The sequence below is a fragment of the Hylaeus volcanicus genome, chromosome 3 (genome assembly GCF_026283585.1).
Source record: "Hylaeus volcanicus isolate JK05 chromosome 3, UHH_iyHylVolc1.0_haploid, whole genome shotgun sequence".
In the NCBI taxonomy this organism is placed as follows: domain Eukaryota; kingdom Metazoa; phylum Arthropoda; class Insecta; order Hymenoptera; family Colletidae; genus Hylaeus; species Hylaeus volcanicus.
Window position 1 is genome coordinate 20,313,298 of NC_071978.1, and position 24,392 is coordinate 20,337,689.

At 42.5% G+C, this 24,392-nt stretch overlaps 1 protein-coding gene across 2 annotated transcripts in view; it reads left to right on the forward strand.

Moving 5' to 3' along the window:
- The window catches only part of LOC128873953 (CD151 antigen-like), a 106,354-nt gene that overhangs the window by 73,282 nt on the left and 8,680 nt on the right, over positions 1–24,392 (forward strand). For both annotated transcript variants that reach the window (XM_054118022.1, XM_054118024.1), the window contains one exon: positions 14,020–14,211. In XM_054118022.1, coding sequence (XP_053973997.1) covers positions 14,020–14,211 — 192 coding nt within the window. The remainder of the gene's footprint in view (positions 1–14,019; positions 14,212–24,392) is intronic.

The following is a 24,392-nucleotide window of genomic DNA, read 5'->3' on the forward strand; positions in this document are numbered from 1 at the left end:
TCAGACAATTTTCTCACAAAGCTATGCAACAACTCTTTTATCCACGGCTCCTGTTCATAGTTTCTTTCGCCTATTGAATTAAAAATAATACAGTCATATAACCGATTTTTTAAAGATAAAATCATTGTACATAGCTTCAGGTACACCATGTACTTTTATCCATAATAATTGCTACATTTTATATTTCAATTCATCTCCTTTCCTCTTTCACATCGACCTGAATAAAGACCTCAAACGTACAAACGCAATAATAAACACATCGATAACGTTTCCCTCGTAAAGTTCACCGCGAGAAAAATGATCCAGCGTCGATCCATAGTCGAAACGGGTCTTTAAACGAGCGAAATGATCGTCATCCGGCTTGTTTCGATCCCAGCGTTGTCGGTTCGGACGTGTCACGGGACACCTAGCGCATTCCCATGGGCACTCGCATTTCCGCGCGGGCAACGCGTCCACGCAAGAGTGCAGGAACGCGCACGTAGGCGCTTGCATGCCAGTGCATCGTACAGCGACAGATCGCACTTGACGCGTACGTCGATCGTGAAACATCGTGTGCGGACGCCAACCAATGGGAACACGCGCAACACCGTCCCTCTGTTTCACTGGAATCCCTTTCACGCGCTGCGCTGATCGTGCGTTGAATTAACACCCGCCTCATCGCGCCACTGTTTAATTATCCTCTATACGCGATCCACGAACAGGTTCTCCAGGGATCCATAGTTATGGGGTAAAAAGTTACATCTTTTCTTGATTTTTAGGCGTCATTGGTGAAGTTTTTGAAGGAAGGTAGAAGATTTGTTAATGGGGCTTTGAGATTTGGGGCTTTTAATTAAAATTTGTAAAGGTTTGAGGAGTTTGTACAGAGAAAATTTCTGTATCACTTTTACATTGGTTTGATTGAATTTTTCACTCATTCGATGCGACGAATTAGCGAAGGTATATGTATACAGTGGGCTATAGTCATCCTTCGTGGTGAATTACTGATAATTAGACTGCGGATCTTTATGCATTTATAGGAAATTTGAGCAAGAACCTACAAAATGCAAACAATACGCAAGAATATAAAATAGATTGAAAGTAAAGTTCATGTTATAACATTTGCAGAATAAAATAAATTCCTATTCAGATTCAATTTTTGTAGGCACGTTCGCAAAGATTTTATTTTTCATAAAGATCCGCAGTCTAGCGATAATTGTGATTCAAACCTTCGATCCAATACGATCAACAATTCCTTTCAAGTGCGATCTATTAGGGTGTCCCAAAAGTTTCTTTCGTGACTTGCACTCAGCTATTTTGCATGGCAGTGTTCACATAAATAGAGAACCTAATTTCTTAGATGTTAATGTTGTAACAGTAATGGAGCAAAATGTTGTATTACTTATTATTACTTAGGTATTACTTATTATTAAAATGGAAGAAACTTTCGGGACAATCTAATATTCACAAGAATCTCTACGATTCTCTTGGAATTCAATCTCCCCCGTTATAATTAAAGAGATCCAGCAATTTAGATAGAATTTCTGATCAATTAAGATATCTGTATAATTAAGATACCATTCCCATCAAGATAAAATTTCTGATCCAATAATGAAGATAGAATTTCCGGTTGGAAAAGTCTGAAGAAATGAAAATCACGCGGCAGGGGGTTAATTGGCCACTCTCGGCTTTCCAAACGCGTCACTCTGTGCAACCATCTCGGTTAGGTACGCTAACTTGGGCCAGGTGTTCCGCGCGCACGGAAAATCTCCGCTAATTCCCAGCAGCCAAGCGAGTCCGCGTTCACGCGTCGCGTGTCAAACGTAATTTACCGGGTAGCCGTCGTCGGGAGTTCGTCGTGCCTTGAGAGGAGCTAAGGAAAATAAAGAATTCCCTCCAAAGAAGCTAGACGTTCCGTGGAAACTTTGACGCGTTCGAGGAAAAGAGAATGCTTCAAAACGGAGACGAGTAAATTTCTCATCGACGTGAAAATGGCCGAGTAACGAATAGAAGACCTTTTCATCTTTTGTTCGATGAAAATAGACGTCGGGGTAGTCGCTTGAAGTATACGTACTTGTAGGACTTCTTGGATACAAAGGTTGTAGAAGAAACAGTTTTAATTTTTAATTTAAGCACATACCAAATTACTTCTATTCTTCTCTTTAATATATCTCTATACAAGCTATCAACAGACTCCGTTTCTCTTTTCTTTTTCAACTGTTCGGCTGTCGTTCCACAGAGTTCGATCCCTTTTGCACAGATCGCTAACAGATGGCAACTCATATTTGAATTCCCAAACTCGGCTCTTTTCTCGCAGTACTTCTATCTTAGAAAATAATAAACTAATGAAAGTGGAAGCTACTAGGATAAAAGCAATGGTCCTTGCAAGTTTGAGTCGATTTATTTATTTCGAGTCAAGAATTTCTATATCTCTATCTTCAGAGATTCTATTATCGTTTTACAAGATTTTTAAATTTCTCTTCAAATAAAATACTAAAATTAATTTCACGTGGAAGTTACACCAGGACGAAATCAACGGCTCTCATCTTCCCAGGTGCACAAGGTCGTCCTACAAGGTTTCTACTTATCTAATAAAATTCTGTCCACGTTCAGACCATCTCCATCGACGTTTCCAGTAAACTCATTCCTGGGAGTTTACAAGGAAGAACTCCTGGATTTTCGTAACATCCTCGAGACAGGATGTAATACGTAATTATTCTAATTTCGTTCAGGGACGCGACGACTTTCTCCTGGCTGGCTGTGCAGGATTTACGTGCTGGCTCGAGATTGGATCTCCGTATATTCCGGGTGCGGAGGACGCGCTGGGGGCCAGTTTCACGCTCGCAATCGCAGAATAATAATCTTTATGCCCGGACGAGGAGCAACGTCCCGTGATGGAATCTAGTTCGCAGCAATGAAAACCAGCGCGCTGGCCCTTATCACTTTCTCAAAGGCTATTCAATGGCTTTATCGTCTCCCGTAACCCTTTAGTGCTCTGTACGGTGCTGCGTCTTGCGTAAAGTTCGGAATGTCTGATCACCTGGAGTGATGGCTGCTGCGCTTCCGTGTACAGTGAACTGTTTCGTCCAAAATCACTTTATCCAAACCTGTGAAAAGCGAAGAGATTTTGTAGTAGATGAGACATAATGCTACATTCTGAAGTAACTCTTTAGTCGTGCCTACAAATAATCCTCAGAAATCGAAAGGAAAACAGATTTTCTGTATATAAATAGTACAGAATGAAGAATTAAAAAGAGGATTCTCTTAATAGGATTATAAAAGCCCTGTGCAACGACTTGAAATGAGTAAGCACACTCGGATTTGCTTTCATCTTTGTAAAACACGAAGTGAAACTTTTTTTTTTAAAAAAGAGCCCTACAAGTAACATATTTCGTCTGTTTTTCTCCTGGTTGCTGAAAGTATATCCTCTGTTTTTTAATTAGAATAATCTGTCCTAGATAGAGGGATCCTATTTATTCTACCCAAAATGAGATGTTCCCGAAGTGAAAGTAAGAAAATCGACGATTATTTTAATTAACTTCTTGCAGCCGCGGAGCATCTTCCCCTGAGCTGGAGCTGCGAGCAGAATGATTACCCTTGACACGTTGTAAATAAGGGAACAGCTATCTGGGAGAAGAAATCTTTCTCGGTTCTTATGCTAATGGATGCCCACCTTCGAACGTTCGAATACAGGCTGCCTTTCTCGCCTAACGCGCGCGCTTCGCTTCGACCGATTAATGCCGTCGCTGTGCACGGCTAATGTAAGATCTACCGTGCAGAACGCTCTCGTGCACGTGTACAGAGCTCTCGATCGGCACGGCTACCGGTTCGCGATCGATGGATCCGCGTAGCCGATAAACACGCGCGGAATGTCGCGCGCCGTGGAGCTTCCCGCGTCATTCCTCAACCGAAATTCCTCGCTCTATCGATCCTGTTGGAGATTATGCTACCAGGGGGAAAGAATACGGCCTAATCGACTGGAGTATGCGTGAGACTCGATGCTTTGGACGGGACCACTCACGTTAATTGAGTTGTCGCGGACTCGGTAGCGAAGGTACTCGAGTGAAAGCAGAATTTATGTGTTTATTTATTTAAGTAGGTAGCAGGGCAACTGTCACCGGACATTGACAGGGATTTTAGGAATTTTGTATACTTGGACAGCTTAATATCTTCGATCATTTTATAATACATTGATTTTTTGATTGGGTAGAATGAATGAGACCAATATCCTTCTGTTTATGAAAAGAATAATTTTGATTAGAAATATCGAGGGTAATATTATTAATACTGTAACGGACTATTTAATCCAAGTCTGTGTGCATTCCATTGGTTTACTGCATGCTTTTAATAAGGCTACACGAAAACTGTACCACTTATCCGCGCGTCTAATATTCAGCCAACCACAACTCCGGCGAAAGGGTGAGAAAATGAAATTGTTGGAGTCGAGCTGAAAACGCGGTGAAATTCCAAGTTGTTCGAATATCTTTCAGCACGCGACGAAAATTTCTCGAAATCCAGGGAACTTTCTTTTAGAAATTCCGAAGATTTCTCTGCTCGATTTTAATAAGCCTTCACGGCCCATTGATATTTTCCCTTGATTCCTGTTCGAGATTGAGGAGTACCTTACACTCCATTCTACCATCTTTGTGAATATTGAATTTGAGGATCGAAACGAATGTTAAATATATATGAAGATTAAATGTTAAATACTATATTTAACGACATTGGCGTAGTAGTAGTACTTAATAGGATTCCTGAATATTATTTTGACTGGCTGCTTATTCTCTTTCATCCCTCACACATTACCCACAGTAAAGACAAGAAGATAGTCTCCAAAAAATTGCTTTTAATCAAACACTGCAGCATATGTCCCTAGTATTTAGCCAACCACAACTCCACCTAAAGGATGCGATAATGAAATTGTTGGGGCTGTCCCGCCACCTCGGCCAAAATTCCCAAAGTTCTCCCAGCCTCCAGCAGCCGAAAACGTCTTGAAATCCTCGGGAACTTCCTCTTGGTCTACGGTTTCTCGAGTCGATTTTAATAAACCCGCCCTTAATATTTTATTACTTTTCGAGAGGCAATTTGATCTCGAGATTGAGTTGCACGCAGCACGGGTTCCATTGTGCGAGTCGGAACGTTTCTCAGGGCCGGGTTATTAACATAAAGCTCTCCCGCCGCAAATGATTCCATTAAATTAGCCGTCTTAAGTCTGCGCCGCGTTCGCGGTTAAGTCCCGACGCGAGGTAGACGAGCACGCATCGTCGAAAATGTTTATCATTAATAGTATTACGCGGCGGCGCTGGGTGGCCTTAAAACGCTGGTTGTAAATCATGCAAGCACGCCGTTATATATAGTACGCAAGTATTACATGCCAAGGGAGTGGAACCAAACACGCTGGTGTACCGATGATATCTCGCCTTGGTTGCAGCAGCTGCTACGGAAAGTATTCAGGGAGAAAGATCGAGAAATCATAGGATCGTGGCATCTTTAGTGGGATTATTCTTCTCCAGAATGGCCGAAACTTTCCTATTGCAGTTGGTGTTAAAGGGTAGCTAGGCTAGTACAGGGTGATTTCGCTGTTTTGAAACGATGTGATATTTAATTTTGAGACACCAATGGAAACAAACACTCGACAAAAATTAAGCTATGGAGACCTCAGGATCGAAACGATGTGATTCGTTGATATTTATTTTTGAGAGTTCAAGAGAAAATAATACAGGACAGAAATGAAGTGGAGATCTAAGGAGTTTCAGGATGGCCCAAGAGGTAAGAATATTGAAAATTCAGGTAAAATGAGGGACCTGGTTTGAAAGGGAGGTAACGAAGAGGGAGCGTTTCGTTGGAAACTGTTGAGCACATGATTTGTAAAGAAGCTCTTCTGGTGCCAAGACAAGAGCTCGAACGTTTGAAATTCGTGCCTCTCTCGCCACAGGTTGACCGACATTCGATACGTTTCTGTTACTAGTTGAAGCTACAGGGTGTGCCAAAATGACAAAATAAGAGAAAGTATGAAGACACATCAAGCAATTTCTTCAAAAGATCATTTTGGGTACGATATAACTGTACTAGAAATGAGACATTTGACGTAGTTACTGTCGAAATAAGCTGTATAACATACTATATAACTCTTTGAACCACGTCTTGGTCCAGTTCCTGCAACCACACTGTACATCGACGCGTATGAATTCTTATTTACGCTTGACTCGTGGAAACACCGAGGAGCTTACAAACAGGATTTAAAATTAGACGCATCCCCGGCATAGTTTGAGCCAGTACGTGATCCAACGTAAAAGCGCTTATTACGTAACCGCGGGAATTTCGTTTCAATTAAAATATGCTGATCTGGGAAGAGTGGAGCCCGCGACCGCCGACCCGCACGAACGTGGCGAAAAATGCACTCGTTTATTCCGCGTAGATGGAATTTTTCGAGACCACATTAACGATATCGACGGTATTAATTAAACGTGAAAAATCACGAGTGCATCACATACAAAATCGTCGAGTCGGAGGGGTTGAGAATTTTTAAACACGCCGAAGGTGTCCCTTCGAAACTGCCTGACGCGTCCTATAGTAATCCTTTCGGCCGTCAGACATAAAATATCGCACCGCTAATTCCATAAATCGTGGCATACCCTCCCCTGAATTTTACTAAGATTTATGGGAACGGTAACGAGGCTCGAGTCGTAGCTTGCGAGATACGATTACGAGGAGCAAAAATGGAGCTGAGCTGTGCTCCCTTTCTTTTTAGAAATAAAATGTGAACGTATCTCAGTCTTGTCGCGAACTATAATACGTCTACGGATACGTGTCACCGAAAGGTGTGTCTTTATCGTTGATTATTCAGTCGTGTTCCTCGAATTTTCAGAGCTTTTCTGTTCTGGCTGCCGCGACAGAAGGTAGAAGGCTTTTCTCTGGTTCAGATTGAAGTACGTTGCAATCCATGTGGAAATAGGGAGCTGGGTTTAAGTCATCATTTCGCTGAGCTTTAAATTGCTTATAAAATACAGGCCCTTCAATAACGTAAACCATATTTTCCAATTTTTAAATTGAGAGATTTAGTTAAATGACGAGCTTTGGTTAGGTTGGGCTTGATGTACGTTACACTTAACATAGAAATAGGAGTAGTTTAAGTCATCATTTCGTTGGTTTCGTTATTGTTTATAAAATACAGACCTCTCAGTAACATAAACCATATTTTTCTATTTTTAAGTTGAGAGATTCAGTTAAATGCCGAGCTTGGTTTAGGTTGGGTTTAAAATGGAGTCCAGTTGTGAGTGTTCTCTATGTATCTCGACCTACGAGAATGTCTGGCGAATTTCTTCACCGCGTTGCAAGGAGAACAGAACGATTCATGGTCAGCATTCGCGGCGGAGTATTTATACCGCGTTCGGTTGAAGATTATTTGCGCACGCGTAGATACGCTTTGGGATTGTTTACATCCACGCGGGTAAGGTATCGCCGTAGAACTGGGCGATAAGTTAACAGTATTTCAAATAAACCATCGCCGATTCTAGGGAATCTCGCAGTCCCCATGCTAGACTGTCCGCCATGAACCAGAAATGGACAGAATTTGAGTCGAGTAAATGAAGAATGCAAGGGAAACAAATTCTACTTTTTATTCGCAAATAAAACATTCTCATACCTCAAAATAATTTATCATAATTCTATGATGCTCTCCCAAGCATTTTCTTCGAAACAATTCGTAATACATCTTTGCTTTTTACTTCGGCACTTTATTTGGATCTGAGAATTCCTGTTAGTTGACTTCATCGAAACATCCTTCGTGGGAGTTAGGAAACGAGTACTCCTACCTCCGAGATTCGTGACCTTGTACATTTTACGGGAGAATAGGTGTTCTTACTCATAGTAAGTAGTTTCTACGTCTCGCCACTCGGACTTCAATCGAACCGAAAATAAAAGCGTGACCAGCGCCGTCGTTTTTATCTGACTCTTCTCAATTAGGGACTCTTTCTCAAGATTCGTCGGGTATCCGCGGGCGACATTCGTCCCGGGGCAGCCTAAAAGCCTCGTTTGGACAGGTTTTTCGGAATTCTAGGTGGGACGTCCACGTCCCTCACGAACGCCCCCGCGGCCCTCCGTCCCTCTCGCTTCCCGCGAGACGGTCTCGACTGCTCTTCCTCTCGGGTTATGAATTCGGAGAGCAAATAAAGAGCCGAGTGTCTAACGGTGCTCCACGGTCATCCTTTTACCGCGTTTTACGCGCCACCTGACTGCCGATGGGGCAGAAAATTCATTTCGTTCTGGATAGCATGTGACGCGAACGGGAAAATCCAAATCGAACTCGTGTAAAAATGAATTTAATCTTCGTTCGCTATAGAAGATCAGTCCAACCACTCGATGGAATAAGGGTAGTGTCGAAAACAGTGATCAAATAGTTACTTATAAAAATTGTCTGCTTACACTGATTGTCTGTTCTTTCATTCAAGTCTTTATTTTTCTTCTGGAATCCGTTGTGTAAACATGGATTTAATCTTCGTTCGCTATAGAAGATCAATTTGACCAGTCGATGGAATAAGGGCAGTATCGAAAACAGTGGTCAAATAGTTACTTATAAAAATTGTCTGCTTACACTGATTGTCTGTTCTTTCATTTAAGTCTTTATTTATCTTCTGGAATCCGTTGTGTAAACATGAATTTAATCTTCGTTTGGTGTAGAAGATCAGTCCAACCACTCGATGGAATAAGGGTAGTATCGAAAACAGTGGTCAAATAGTTACTTATAAAAATGATCTGCTTTTACCTACTTTCCTTTATTAAACACATCACAATACACATTGCTAACTTTCAACCCGGAAGTGCAGAACTCCAATTCGTTCCAGCTTCGAGCCAAGTCCCTTCAAGCATCCCCCAACTGGCCTCCCCAATAGAATATATGCTCATTCCACCGCACAGTTGTCAGAAATACTCCCCATTCCTCGAAATACCCCCGTCGATGAAACGGGACCATGACTGCAACGCAAGGTAGATAAGAAACGATATTACCTACGAAATGACCCCGATACATGCGGGCGGAGACGCGACGAGCATCGATGCCGATGCACGAGGATTTATGACGTCGTAGCGGCGATACGCGGCTGCCTTCGGGACAATGATAAAATAATAAATTGCTGGGCTCATCCAGCGGCGACTCTCTGCAGCATCCCCGCGGGGAGTTGGTCTCTTCTTGTTCGCGTAGAGTCGTGCCCGAGCCACTTCGAACACAGAAATAAATACGTGGCCTGGTCGTATCGACTTGGTCTCGAAGCATTCCTGGCCACGAATTCCTTCCGCGGAGATATACGGTCTAATGCGTGGGCGCGGTTTCGTTGCATCGAGCTCTGAAAGAATTGGTGAAACGGTCGCGCGGCGCCCTCGATCAACGACCCCGATAAAGGAATATCGATCAGACGGGGTCGCAAATCCTCGTCTGCTCGCAGCCCAGACGTGAATTCATCGCTATGCACCGACGGACAAAAGTGTTTCATAATTTTTATCGTGTCCAGCCGAGCCAGGATGCTGGAGTGGAGGATGAATGGGAAATGAGCATAGACGTGGATGGACAATTGCTCTTTTACACTTGATTTGTTCAATATGCACAATGGATGTGCTTTAATTCGATTTCACAATTTTTGATTAATTTCCTTTAGTATTGTTTAGTGCATTTTTTTTCTGAAAAGATATCGAGACTGGGCAATCTATTTTTATTTAGATGTGCAAGCAGAGATTAATCTCAGGTATATCTTGATTATTTTGGTTGGACAGAGTTCGAGTTTAGTACATTCTATACTTTTTATTATCATTTCTATTAAAATATATGTGCATTGTTATAGAAAGGCGTCATCACTTTGAAATAATTTTGGGAAAGAGTATACGTATACAAAATTGTTTATTATATTTGTTTTAATGAAAGGATCTTTAACCGTTCGAGTCCCAAGCAGCGCGATCGCGCTGTTGAGATTTTATGTCGAGAAAACCCAGTACTCGTTCAGAGAAAGCGCGGTTGCGCTGTTTGGGATTTTTCGACAGTGTTTTTTCAATAACCTCTGGAACTCAATCAGTTAATTAAACTTATCACATTTTGTTCCTATTAAAATATATGTTCGCACGCCCCGGCGCCATACTGCACACACTCTTTTGTCTTACTGTTCACTCTTTTTTTCATAACTGGAGAAGCGCACGCATGCTCCAGCAAAGGCAGTCACAGCACACAAAACTGCACTTATCTTAACAATTTCCACTAGTTTTTAGTGTGATATCTAAGACCATTGATTTATAGCCAAGTTCCTTTTGGCCAATTTATCTTATAGTTAGAACACGATAAACTCGAAAACCTTTCGCCTACCACAGCTAGCAGAGGGAACAGGCAAAACAACAAAACAATAAAACCTCTCATCAGTGAGGCCATACAAGTACCATCCTGCCATCCATCTAATTGCCATAGACTAACCTCGGACACATCGAAGTTGTACTTTGTGCTTGACCCTCGAACTGGAAAGCGTACACGAGTAACACGTTTCCAAGACGCGAAGATCCCAGCAGCGCGATAAAAGAGCTCCTCCGATGAGTCAGGACGAACAACAGCGGATTGATAATAACTGGAGGCCCAGCCGCGGTTATCCAACAACGTTAATCCCCCGAGATGCGATTACACGTGTACGCGAGAAAGAGTCGCGAGGTTTGGTGGACGAGGATTAGGATCTAGAAGTTTATGGCTGTCGGATAACTGTTGTAGCCCGTCGAGCCAGTCCTGTCCAAAGATTTATCCTCCTTGAACTTAACACGTTAAGCGCCATCTGCTATCCGACGCGTATGCTCGCGGAGCCGAAACCTCGAAATAGAGTGGCGCTATCGGAGGGCTGCCTAATTGAAACACTGCCTTCCATCGAAATGAACGCGAACGGAGCCCGAGAAATCGCGGTCGTGGCTGCTGCGAGGACATGAGCATTAACGAACCTCTAAATATAACTGGTGAGAACTGTTTCGTTGGGGAGTATCGGGGAAAACAATTCTCGAGCATCGCGGTTGTGCAGCGATCGTGATGCGATTCGCTAGACTGCGGGGGTTTATGCTAATTCATATTTTTATGTGCACAGGTGAGGAATGGGAACGTGAATTGAAGCATGTTTCGCCTTCTAAATGTTGCAACGAGCATTTTATTTTTTATATTCTTGTATAGTTTTCTATATTTACGCTTGTCGTGAATGCGTGGCTATCTGCAGCCTCGTGATCACTGTGATTATTTTTGTACGATTATTTCGTGAACATTATGCGATGATAATTTTTGTCTGGTCTCTTTGAAGCGTCGCCTCGGTACAGAAAAAATTTCAAATATGTCTGTTGGTCCTGTTTATCTAAAAAAAGACATCCTCCGGAACAGCAACTCCGCTTAGATCGCTGCAAAACCTTCACGACTCGCACCTTAATAAACTACTCTACATCTCCACTTTTAACCAACATCGACTCCCATCAAGAAACATATTCTCGGTCTCCGACCTACACACTATCGTTTTGCAAAAGGAAAAGTCACGATTGCCATTAATTTCCTCGAAATTAATTCCCAAACGAGTCTCCAGCACAATTTCGCTCTCAATCATCCGACCAACCTCCTTACATAATTTCTCAATATGGCGTCGCGCACGTGGTTTCGGTAGTCCCCATTAATTCCACCGGTTGCGATCAGGGTATTCCGCGTAAGAAGCCAGACAATATCGTTCCGTTCCAATTAATTCATCCGGATTCGAAACACGTGTAACCCTCCACGCGCGGACAGAATAACGACCCGCTGTAATCTGCAGGCCGTGGCGTCTTCGATACGATCTACTTGACAAGAACGTTTTATTCAGCCGCGATATCGAAGCTCGGGTCCCGCGGAATTCCACGGTCAGAGACCAGAGATACGCCCACGGACAGCTGCCGCGGCAACCAACGTCGTTGATAACAGCCGCGACGTCAAACGTCCTTCGCTATCACTAGCCGATTTATCTGTCCATTTTTTTTCTTTTTTTGCTTTCTGAACCGGTACCCCCAATTTTTCCCCGTCGCTCGCCCTCACCCCGTGACATCGGTGGTGTCGTCGAACACTCCCCATGGGAGGGGAGGGAAATATACGAGCAACGCCGTCGTAAATATCAGTCGACGCGCGATATTTACGGGATCGAGGAATGCGCGGTACGTGGGCAACCTGGCCGTGTCGTCGCTACACAATGGTTAAGTTTCTGGTTAGACACGCGCGTTGGAGTTACGGGATCCTTCAGGAGGGAGCTAAAGGGAACTCCTTGGGTGGTGGAAGGATGCATCGCTGCGGTGGTATAGTTCGTTGCTCAGGATTTGGCGAGACAGTTTGATTGGCTGTCGCGTAACGGCGACACCTTTACTCACATGTATTTTCGTTATTGGCTGAATTACATTTACAAAACTACCGCGTAACGAAGACATCGAACGAGACATATTGAGATAAACTGAGAGAGGTATAGTAACTATTAGCGTAGACATATGTAAGAAAAATTAAAGTGTCGAGACGCGTAAGATACACTTTGTATTTGACACGTCGATCTCCATGTCACCCATATACATATGAGTGACAGTGCTTTTCACTGAAGTATTCAAGAAATAGATTCCAAAAGTTAAGCGTTAAAGAAAATGAATATTAATGAAATTCCTGAATTTCGATAACGATACAAAAGTAAATACCACAATAAATGTTTGATTACGTAGTTTCCAGTAGTCATTATTCTCATTTGTTTCAATTGTCAGTTATCAATTTTTTCGAACTAACGTACGAAGACGAGACCTTCGTGAAGAAGGGATGACAATTGTGTGTCTCTCAGATACCAACCCCGTACTGCCTGCCATTTCTTACTTCCCTTGTCTGTAGTTTTGCCCGAGTAGCACCGGACCACTAGCTTCCAGTAGTCTGTAAACAAAATTTAAGCACAGTAGACATTTTCAAAAGCATTAGTCTGGCAATCAACGTGTTAACCGACAATGTAGCGTGGACTACAACTATACAGTGTGGCTGCTCGGAAGAAAAGGGTCTCCGGGAGTAGTAAAGGCAGAATTTCCTTGCCTCTGTCTCCCTTCAGTTCGTAGGTGCTTTGCCAACTCCTGAGCAATATACAGTACTTTGCTGGACGGTGAAATTTCTGTTTAGGTTGGCTTTTGTTAGGTATAGAGAATTAGAGGTGGAGGTGGTGGTCGATATGTGAATAGGGCTGTAGATGCAAGTGTAGGTGGAGATGCAGGAGTGGTCCTTTGAATGGACACTCCAGTTGCTCCAAAGTAAAGCCTCCCATTCTCGAGTAAATGTAATTAGATTCAAGATACAGCTGACTTACAGAATACGTCTACAAATTCCAAGTGATTCGATAAATTGATTAACATCAATGTTCAAAATGAAACTCTACATAGAATTCAATTGGAAATTACAGAAGATTCGTATAACCTTTTCGGTGCTCTGCACTCGTAAAATTATTTTGTTCTTGTCGTGCTCTAGACGAGTTAAATCGCATGAGCTTATCGTTAATGAGTTAATGAGTTAACTCGTCTTGAGGTCTTTCCTATTTAAAAAGCTCATGGGATTTAACTCGTCTTGAGCACGACAAGAGCAAAATAATTTTACGAGTATACTCGCGCAGAGCACAGAAAAGGTTAATATTACCGCATGAAACTGTATTCCACAATGAATATAATCAGAAATAACTGATAACCTATTTAATATTCCTGCCCAAATTGTGATTCCATATATTCGCTGAACTAATTAATACAATATTATTAGAAACCACAGTCACTTTATTTAACATCAACGTATAAAATACAATTTTTTATATACATAAAACATATAAATATTTATAATACAACCTACGAAACATCCACCGTAAAAGGTTCTTTCTGTCTATCCTACTAATAAAAAAGAGGACGGTATCGCGCTAACGTCGATAAGAAAAAACGAATCGGTCTCGTCCTTATCGAGACGAGCAGCGATCAATTAAGGGTTAACAGTGAGCAGAGCCTTGAACGTCGACGTCGTTATTTTTGTTTCAGCTGTCTGGACTGGTTGTGGGCGGAATCGGTATCTGGACGGTGATTTCGAAGCACAGCTACGTGTCCCTGATGGCGACTGTCACGTACCCGATTCTAGCATACGCTTTAATCGTCGCAGGTGTCCTGGCTGTGGTCGGTAGCTGGCTCGGATGTGGCGGTGTAACTGCTGAAAATAGATGCGTTCTTCTCATAGTGAGTAACCGACGGATTTGCTTCTCCACCATCTTTGCGTATATTTCATTTTATTTAACAGAAAAGAAATTATTTCTCATCTATTCGCTACTCGCGCGAATTAATTAACGCTTCATCTACTGGGAGCCTATTTACTCATCTTTCACTTCCAGTAACTGCCTACAGAATTCTTTTATTAACGGTTTAGAGGTTAGATTTGTACAAAAGCTCTCTTGCTTTCTGACTCCCTAGAATTATTTTTCCCTTCGCAAGAAGTTCAGAAAAACGTTGGTTAAACAGATAACAAAGCTTGCCCTGCTACCTTGGCGAATGTTTCTTTTTCGACGCGCAGAACTTTCGAGGAACAATTTCATGGATAACCTGCGGTAGGGTAGTATAAACGTTTTAGAGCATGGTTGATAGTCCGCGGAATGAAAGGTTGGAGAGGATCGAGATAAGGGAAAGATACCTGCAGAGGTAATGAAAATTGTAAACGAGCCCTGTACGTGGGTTCGCAGTTCTCGTTTGAACGTGTAAAAAAGATAAAAAGAGAAGAAGGAATTCGCGAAGTTTCGTTTCCAGGGCAGTTTCAACACCGAGCCACGAGCTGGGTTCTTTCTCAGCCGTGGAGGCTGAGCTTCCCTTTGACTTGGACCACTGCCTCCGACATCATCGCCCCAGGCTTAGGGAGACTTTGTGTCCGCTGTTATGGTTGCTCCCACGTTGAAAATGAGGGAAAGCCGAGACGCGCATTCTGCGGAGCCGCGTGCATCGCGATAAACTATCGATCACTCGTCTAGAGTGCAGATCGGTGTTCCTCAGATCTTCACCCCGAATAGAATTGTAATCTTTTAAAGCATTTCTGCTTTACTTACACTGTTCCCCATTTTTCAATTGAAATTTTCCACCCGTTGCTTGGTGTAGAAATTAATTCACACTCGTGGAATAATATTTCATCTTCTCTAATAGAGTTAAAAATTCTTGTTCGCCAGGCTTTAGAGTAATATTTCTAATCGAGACAATAGAGAACGATATCTTGTATTATTTTTATCAGAAGCAGAAAATAGTGAATTTTTTCGTAAAAATTTGTTCGATGCAACAAGGCCCACTTCGCCTTGAACGCATAACCGATTACCTCGGCTACCATCGCCCGAGCTGCAAGGCAAAGCCACCCCTTATTGTTCGCGTTGCTCGCGACCGAATAACAGTATTTTCAGTCTCAAAGCCTAACAAGGTAAAGAGGCTGATGTGCAGGGGTGCACTTTTAAAAATACCTCGATTCACCTCAGAGCAAAATTAGCGGCAGCAAAGATACAAAGGGATACGAGTACCGATTTCCTCATCGCGAAAGAAAAACGTGGAGAGAATGAAATGATCTATGGTTGAAAGATACTTAGGCGTTGCAGTGCATATTTCACGGGCAAGGTGATGCACCGTTCGCTCGTGCACCAGGAGCTTAATGGACATTAAGACTGGAAATGGACTGGTGGAATCGGATGAAAAAAAAAAAAAATAGATAAATTGTACTTTGCCATCGTCGAAATAATTTATAATATCTTTAGGAACAGCTCCTAAAAGTCAAGGAGAAGTTCAAAGAAAGATCCCAGAGCTGGTTATTTCTAAAAAATTACAGTGTCTAATCATTCGCTTCCTCTTTAATACACAGAAATTTCAAAGTTCCCGTCGCTTTAGGTTTCGTTTGATTTTTTCCTAAGACCTCCCAAAAACACAAATTTAAATTCAAAGCATCTCACACCCCACGCGGCATTAATTTCCTGAAAATATAAACTTTAGAAAGAATATAAAAAATCGTTACATCCATCTTTCTGGAATCCTCCCCAAGCTTCTCTTCCTTGGACCTAGCTTACGATAAATCGGAGTTAATCGCGAATTAGCGCTCCATCCTGTGTGGTATCTCGCGGTTCCATCGAGGCTCTAACCGTTTCCAGGACTGGATTACGTTTAATTCCGCATAAATGATAGTTAAATCGCGGTAACAACCGTCGCGAGCCGCGGGGGCTCGCCGTGGATCCTTCGCGATTTAGGGCCTCGATCGTTGCGTCGCGCTCGATTGCGTAACGTCCGAGTTTAAATTGCAGTAACGCTGATTCGAGTCCCCGTTCGTCAGTCAGCGTATGTCGAAACGCTCCGCGCTGAATATAGGTTGAACCAGCGATAAATAACAGGTCGTTCGGAAATGGCAGAGTAAACTCGCGAATCGTTCCGCTACAATGCATGGACGAACGTCATCCGAACGCGAATTATTAACATTTTCCAACCACGGACAACTTCGCAGCCAGGATGCGATAGAATCTGCATTTAAGAACATGTATGAGTTCCACGGTGGACAATTTTCCTTATTTTCCGAGGGAGAATGAAATTTGGTTTCTCTTCTTTTAAGGAATATAGTGGGGAGTGATCAAAATGTTACGAAGATGTAGAAAATTACAACTTATTTGGATTGAAAATGGAACCGAAAGAACACTTAAAATGATACCTTTTTATAGATTGTTACATTTCTCATAACATATTACCACGATTTTAAGGTTTTCACATTTCAAATAAATGCATATATCATGTTAATTATACGAGAAAGACAAAAGAAAGGATATGCTCCATTGTTATAAAAATTCAACTACGAATATCATACATAAAATACGTTATTTTCCTCACGTGTTCTCAATAATTTAACCACCCACCGTGCTATACAACAATTCCATTGTTCAACACGAATAGCTGCCTCGACTCGTCATTAATTATTTTTTAAAAAAACTTCCCCCAAAAAACAAAATATATGTTAAAGAATAGAATAATACACGCAGCCACATTTTCTCTTGCACCTCAAAAAAGAATGTTTAGAAAGTCGATTTCTAGTGAAACTTGCGCCCGCGTTAGAATTAGTCTCGATGCTTATCTAATTCGCGAGACGGTGACTGGCCGACGGTAATTACAAAAGTAACGTTAACGATTGCGGCGTATCCAATTAGTTTTCATAGCGTGGCGGGACCTTCGTTTGTTCTCGACTTTTTCGCGGCTTGAATGACGTATCGCGAGGCTGGAATCGCCTGGACAAGTCTCGACGCCTCGGACTGGTTTCGAACCAGTTTCAACGGTCTCGGGCGCCGATCCGAATGCTTCGGGCGAGACCGCATTACTTCCTAAGTATCCAACGGCCGATCGCGGCACTTACGGCCAATTTATGCTCGGACGCGTAAGTCGCAATAAGATCTCCGTGAAAAGGCACGGCTGTGGCGATTACTAGCGATTCGAAGCCGCCACAACACCACGTTTCAACTTGGATCAGATTTTCCAGAGGGAGGAGATTAATTCTCCGGTAAAAAAGACTGGAACGAAGATCGAGAAAAAAGAATTACTTCCGTGGCTCAGTTATCAGGGGAAACTACGGTTTAATGAAATTTTGCCTTTGGCAGGTGGGGAAAAAGTTTGCTTAACTTTTCGAGGTGGAGATTAATTCTCTTTAAAATTTGTTTCAAACCTTTCTCAACATTTTCACGAATGTGTATAGTAGACGTATACTAGAAATAGACACAGAACTACTGAAAGCATTGTAATAACATCCCATGAGTATTACCAATATTGCAGCAATATTCCAGCGATATCGCATGCCTTCTTGATAGCCATTTCCTTTTGTTTCCAGTGATTGATCAACTTTCCCCAACTCCATTCAGTATTTGCATCGCACGAGTGCTTCTTCCCTAAAGTCTACCATTTTATTCATTCTATTACAATATTATACAACATCAGCCTCGCGAATAATTCATATTTCTCCTTCCACCCAGTCACCTCCCCCACAGGCAATTTCCCTTAAATAATCCCCGAGCATTCCAGCTTCGATCGCCTTCCCCCTCCACTCTGCGAGTGTATAAATAAAGAAACAAATTTCCGTTTCACGCAGTCGTCGGGTTCTCGCCCCTCTTTAATTAAACGTGACTGGCTGCGTCCACGCGAGAACGCTTGACAGGAAGATTGCCGGCGATCCTCGAAGGATCCGGGCGATATGGCCGGCCTCCTCGCCGTCCTTCGGAGGGGTGCTACGAAATAATTTGCACGTTCGTTTCTGCGAGACGGTGCAAGAAAGCCCCGAGTGCGCCGGGACCGTGCAATTATGAAGACATTAAATCCGAAGTGCTCGGACCGTCTGCCCGCTCGAGCCCCTCGACGACAAGCGTCGACGCAAAAAGGAGCCAAGTACGGCTCGGTGCTGCGAACCAAAGCCTCCTGGATATCGGGGGAATCAGTACTGGGTGCTTGAAATACGCCAGGGGACAGGCATTATCTCGGGGAAATGAAATATCGCGAGTCGTAAAAAGATTCGGCGGGCTCTCGTCTCGGATGAGCGACGCGTAGCTCTCCTGGGCCTCGAATCAAGTAGCGTTATACGAGGTATATGTGCAATTGCGATATGGTCGGGAGGAGGGGTGATCCTTGGGGCTAACACACGTCGAAAATGTGCAGTAATGTTTTTATGTGGGACTTTCTAGTGTGGAGATAAATGTGTTTGAAGTTCTGTTTAGTATATGATAAGTGTGTTTGGTAATAAAGACGATTCGTGTATTTATTTTTCATTCAAAGGGAGGAACGAGTCATCAAACGAGATATCAATTGTCTTTAGTATCAAAGACGCCTACTATTTGACACATTTCTTTTTGCCTATAATTAACATTCTCAATAAAGCATTCTTAGTAACATAAACGAGTAACATATACGAGGTATATGTATATGTGCAATTGCCGTATGGTCGAGAAGTGGGGCGATTCTTGGGGCTAAATCGCGTCGAAAATGTGCAGTAACGTTTTTTTGTGGGACCTTCTAGTGCGGAGATAAATGGGTTTGAAGTTCTGTTTAATATATGGTAAGTGTGTTTGATAATAAAGACGATTCGCGTATTTATTATTCATTCAAAGGGAGAAACGAGGGTATCGATTGTCTTTAGTATCAAAGACGCCTACTATTCGACACATTTTTCTGCCTATAATTAACATTCTCAATGACATATATTTTTCTATATATTCTTAGTAACATATATTTTTTATTCAGCCCAATAAGGCATGTATGAATAATTCTTCGTCCAAAAAGGATCCTATTATTCTATATCTAAGAATCCTATACCTTCTATCTATAATAACAATTCTTAACAACCCCCACCATACATCTTCTACCTACCAATGAATGCACGAACTCCTTTCGTTACCAAAACAAACTTCCCAAACTACCTCACGTTCCTACTCCACCCAAAATTTGCCTCCACCCCCTCGAATTTACTTCCACGCTAGAAATCAACCCTCGACCCTTCCATGGACGCGATTGCCAGCGTAAATTCCATCGAATTCGACCGTGAAAGTTTAAACACAGACACGGAATCGTTCCCGAAGATTTAAAGACGCTCGAAGTTTAATTAGCTCGAAATACGCGGCGAGGCTTGCTCCAACGGAGTTCGCTTAGCTCGCGAGAGCAGCGCGCAGGCTTAAAGTCGAAAGTTACGAGCTGCGGGTGCCAGTTTTAAATCGTACGGGATTGCCAATTTTCCCGAGCGAGGAGTTGCGCGACTCGATGACCGTTTACCATCGCGGACGCGGCGTTTACACGCGGATGCGACGGGCCACCGAGAGCTCGTATCGATATGGTCGCCGGTAACGAGGCCTCGATCCTGGGAAAGGATTTATCCTCGCAGCCTTTTGTTCCTTAACGTGCCCGAGCAAAGTGGGGCTGGCCGCGTTCGTCCTTCCGGGGAGCGTGTCTCCTTTAGAGATGTTTAAGAGGCCATCTACATAGGGTGGACTCATTAACAGATACATCTGAAATCTCTGTAGGGGTCATAGACATACGACATATGTCATATATGTCATATGTAGACTGCGGATCTTTATGCAAAATAGAATCTTCGCGAACGTGCCTACAAAAATTGAACCTAAGTAGGAAAGGTCCGCGATCTAGTCATATGTCTATGGTAAGGGTTCGTTGCTTGTGAAGTAAAAATTGGAATATCTGGGAGGCGAAAAATCGAAGGACTTTTTGAAAAAGGGAATCGGATAACTGACTTTACGCTGGCAAAGAGTGATAGAAAATGATGGAAATTATTTTGTTGATTAGTATTTCAGATTTCTTTAATAAATAAATGTTGATAGAATTTCGATTACTTTTAGGTCCCCGTAATACGTACGTGAATAAACTTTACACTTGTATGTAATAATGAAATATTTATTCGAGAATAGCAAACCTATCATCTAATTTTGATAGATTTCTTTAATAGACATAGAAGGTACGAATATTTATGGAATTGACTGTACGTGACTACAGTTTCCATCGAATACGTAAAGAGTTGAAACTTATTCATCTTTCAAACATTTTTCCTAAATGAGTACGTATTTCGATCACAGCTTCCGAAACAATTCACCCCTTTCCAATTTTCCCCGTAATTACGTCCCTGTCAACGTTGACTATTTCACGGTCCGGTTTAAATGGTCCCACCGTGTACACGGGAAATTTCGGCTCCATAAACGTGCGGCACTTTATGCACCGTTACCGTGATCAGGATATCGTCGTTCCGTGCGTCTAGAAGGTAAATGGAGCGACGAATGATGCCGAGATTCGCTATCGAGCCGGCTCGTTACTCCTCGACGTGGACACGTTTTAACAAGGAGATATCGCCGATGATCCTCCTCCGAGGATCTCCTTTTACGTCTTCTCGTTCCCCGGGAACTTTAACGAGGTTCGTTGCGCTTCCTACGCCGGCGAACTGTATCCCCAACTTCTTTTTTTTCGAATTTTTTTTTCCAATTTGAATATTGATTAGACGACACGAGGGAGAGGGCGCGCTGCGAATCACCCTGAAGAGCGATTTAATGCGACGGACGTCCTGCCACGGCTGGAACATCGACGATTATGAGAGAACAGACTGTTATTTATTATGCGAGCAACGTGAATACAAAGTGTCGATGCAAAGAGATCGCGAGACTGCTGCGAAAGGTTCTGTGGAATATTTAGTTCGGAGGAATGGGGATATGAGAATTGAACTCGTTAAATATTAGGCTGACTGGCATGTTTAGAAAAGTGACTGCTCGCCATTACTTCAATTTTGTGTAGCTAAGGCCGATCGCACACGGGGGCAACCGATCAGTTTCAAACCACTCTGAAACTAGTTGCATGCAACCGTGGATCTAGGTAAAACAAAGAGCGCAAACGGTTTGCAACACCAATTTCAAATCGATTGCGCCCGTGTGCGTTTCGGCCTTTGATCCACGGTCGCATGCAACTAGTTTCAGAGTGGTTTGAAACTGATCGGTTGCGCCGTGTGCGATCGACCTAACGGAATATATTCAGGTTTCGTTGACAAATATCTTTGATTTGAATTAAACATAAAAATAACGAGGCACTTAAAACGGTCAGGCCTCTGACCAAGAGGTAACCCATACCTAAATCAGACTCAGACGTAACTGGAGATCATTTAACATAGTTTACCTTTGAGCTACAGATCCTCGATGACTATAAAAAAAAATCAGAAATTCACGAGGACCAGTCTCCCACGCGGTCTCCCAGTCCTTAAGGAGTGGTCCATTTCAAATAGCATGCTATCAAATCGACTAACTACTGAGCATTAACTTCTACAATAATTGTCTCAAAGAGAAGTCCTTTTTCCTCCACTTGTAGCATACGTCACTGCGGAAAATTCACGCAGCACCGAATCGAGAAAATCGAGTAGCCCCGTTTAACGATCATCCGCGCAAGGACGAGTTCTGGATCCGTTCGCAGGAAATTAACGACAGGCAAGGAACGAACCTGCCGCGAGCATTAAAAACTACCCGTTTTGTATCGACTGTAACGGTTCTAATTTCTCGTTCCATCGAGTGTAATGAGTTTTCGCGTAATATCGCTCGCCGTTTCCTCGAATCCGGTCCTCGTCGGACGATTATCCGAGGATTTTTCGTTTTGTTTCCACGGTCCTCGATATTGCAGAATCGCGAGCCAAGCAAAAAGTACGATGTCCGTCGCACGAACTGAAATCGGATTGTTGATCCCGTAGGATCGCGATTTCCGTTCGCTTCGGCGTTTCCCAGGGGCGCTTCGATCTACTTTAACCTTTGACCGCGGTCGCCATATGATTTTTTTTGCTCATTTTCCTCTCGGTTCGGTCCACGATTGATACATTGGAGTCGGAGGAAGGTATCGTATGGAAATCCGTTCCTCGATTGGGGGTGGGAGCTTTAATGCGAAGTTTAAATTTGAGACGACGCAAGGATTAATGTAGAGGTTGTCATAGAAGCTAAGAAGCTAAGCTCGTTATTAACAAGTTGCATTGAATACAATTTTCAAGAGGGTAGTTAACGATGAAACTTGTATTGATGTCATAGAAACTCCAACGCCCCAATTTGCAAAGCCAGCAGAAGTCAACTCTCCCGAATTTAGCATAGCATGTGGCCTCTGTCGTATCTACCTCTGTAAATTGTCATTTTCACGTGTGAAAATAGTGAAGAACTACGCCTACAAAGATATTCCCAGCTCTTCACAAAAGCTGCTACGATAATATCGAGAATTACAAAGGTGCGACAGAATAATATTATAAATTGCAATAATAAGAAATTTTGAACCCTCACGATTGATTCTTATTATTGCAACTCTTGATATAACCATAACAGATTTTTCTGAAACTCTAGCAACACCTTTGCAGAACTACAACTTATGTTACTTTACATTTTCACAACGATTTCCACGGACCAGAGTTTCGTAAACACAGCTCCGCAAGTTTGCCTAAGAGAATCGAATCGAGAATTCCGCCATCGATTGGCCTGTGGCAATACTATCGGCGATCTTGTCCGCAAAAGGTACTTGGCTTCTTTCGGGCAACCTTTTGCCTGTCCTTTCTCATAGGTCTTGTGCTCCCTTTCACCACCTGCGCACGATAGCACGAGCGAATCGTCTCATTAGCCGAGACCATATACGACGGTGGTCAATTAAAATTTTTCTCTGCGGTGGCGGGTAGGTAAATCTGTATAATGAACACGCCGCGAATTTTTAAGGTGATCGTTCGCCCTCCTCGCCCATTCGCGGTGAAAGTAGAAGGGAAACGGAAGCTTCGGGTAAGAAAATCGTTCCGATCGTTCCGATAGTCCCGCGAGGAAATCGATCCTTAATTTTCTTCGGCTCGACCTTGCCTCTCTGAACGACGAACAGTCCGTTTCCTTCGTTGGTTCTCTCCATAACGAACCAGCTCGACGATGAAGACGCCAAGTAACGACGTTATAATCACGTCCTCGTTCTTGGGAGATTTCTGCCGATTAAGCGCTATTAACGTTAGGATTTCCAGCCAGATCTGTATCTCCAGGCCTTGAAAAACAACCAGGTGGACGCTTAAGGTGCCTCGAGTCTCTCCGGTTTTCTTTTCGCGACCGATTAGCATTGCGATCGTCAGGTTGTATAAGAACAACGTTACGCGGAGATGTCTTCATCAGAAAAAAATTACGCAACGCGTTTTAAGTGTATATCAGGTCAGCCCATATATTCGTGAAGCAAAATTGTGTTTATATTTATTTAAAATGCTACAGAAAATTTTGTAACGACCTGGGAGTGGGTGATTACATTTTTTCCTAGCGCTTAAAGGCACGTTTCGCATATTAATTTAAATAAAACAATGATACATTACAGTATTATAACTAAACTGCGGATTTTATGAATTTATGATGCAAGTTAATATTATAAATACGGCTAAACATATCCAAAAGGTACGTGCAGATATAACAATATTATTGTATTCACTGTAAAATATATTTAACATACATTATGTATATATTTTGTGTATTTCCCATTATTACTGTATTATTATACATCATGAATGGATAAATTTCGAGGTCTAATTGTAACCTAACATTAGGTCATTCTACAAGTTCGTGCCATTTATTGTCGCGGTATTCAAATTAATATGTGAAACATGCCTTGAAGTGTTAAAGAAAGATGTAATCACACTCTCCTAAATCATTATACTGTAACTTTATATTATAACACGTGTAAAATGACTAACTTTTGATTAAGAAATGAGGCTTTGGACATAATCCCTTATACTTCAAAGATAGTTCGATGAACGTGCTAAATGAATGCTGAATACAGTTCCGTTTCATTCGAGGACCCTTCGTAAATGTCGCCACCGACTGTGGATCCCGCGGAATCCGGATGGATCGATTTATTTGCAT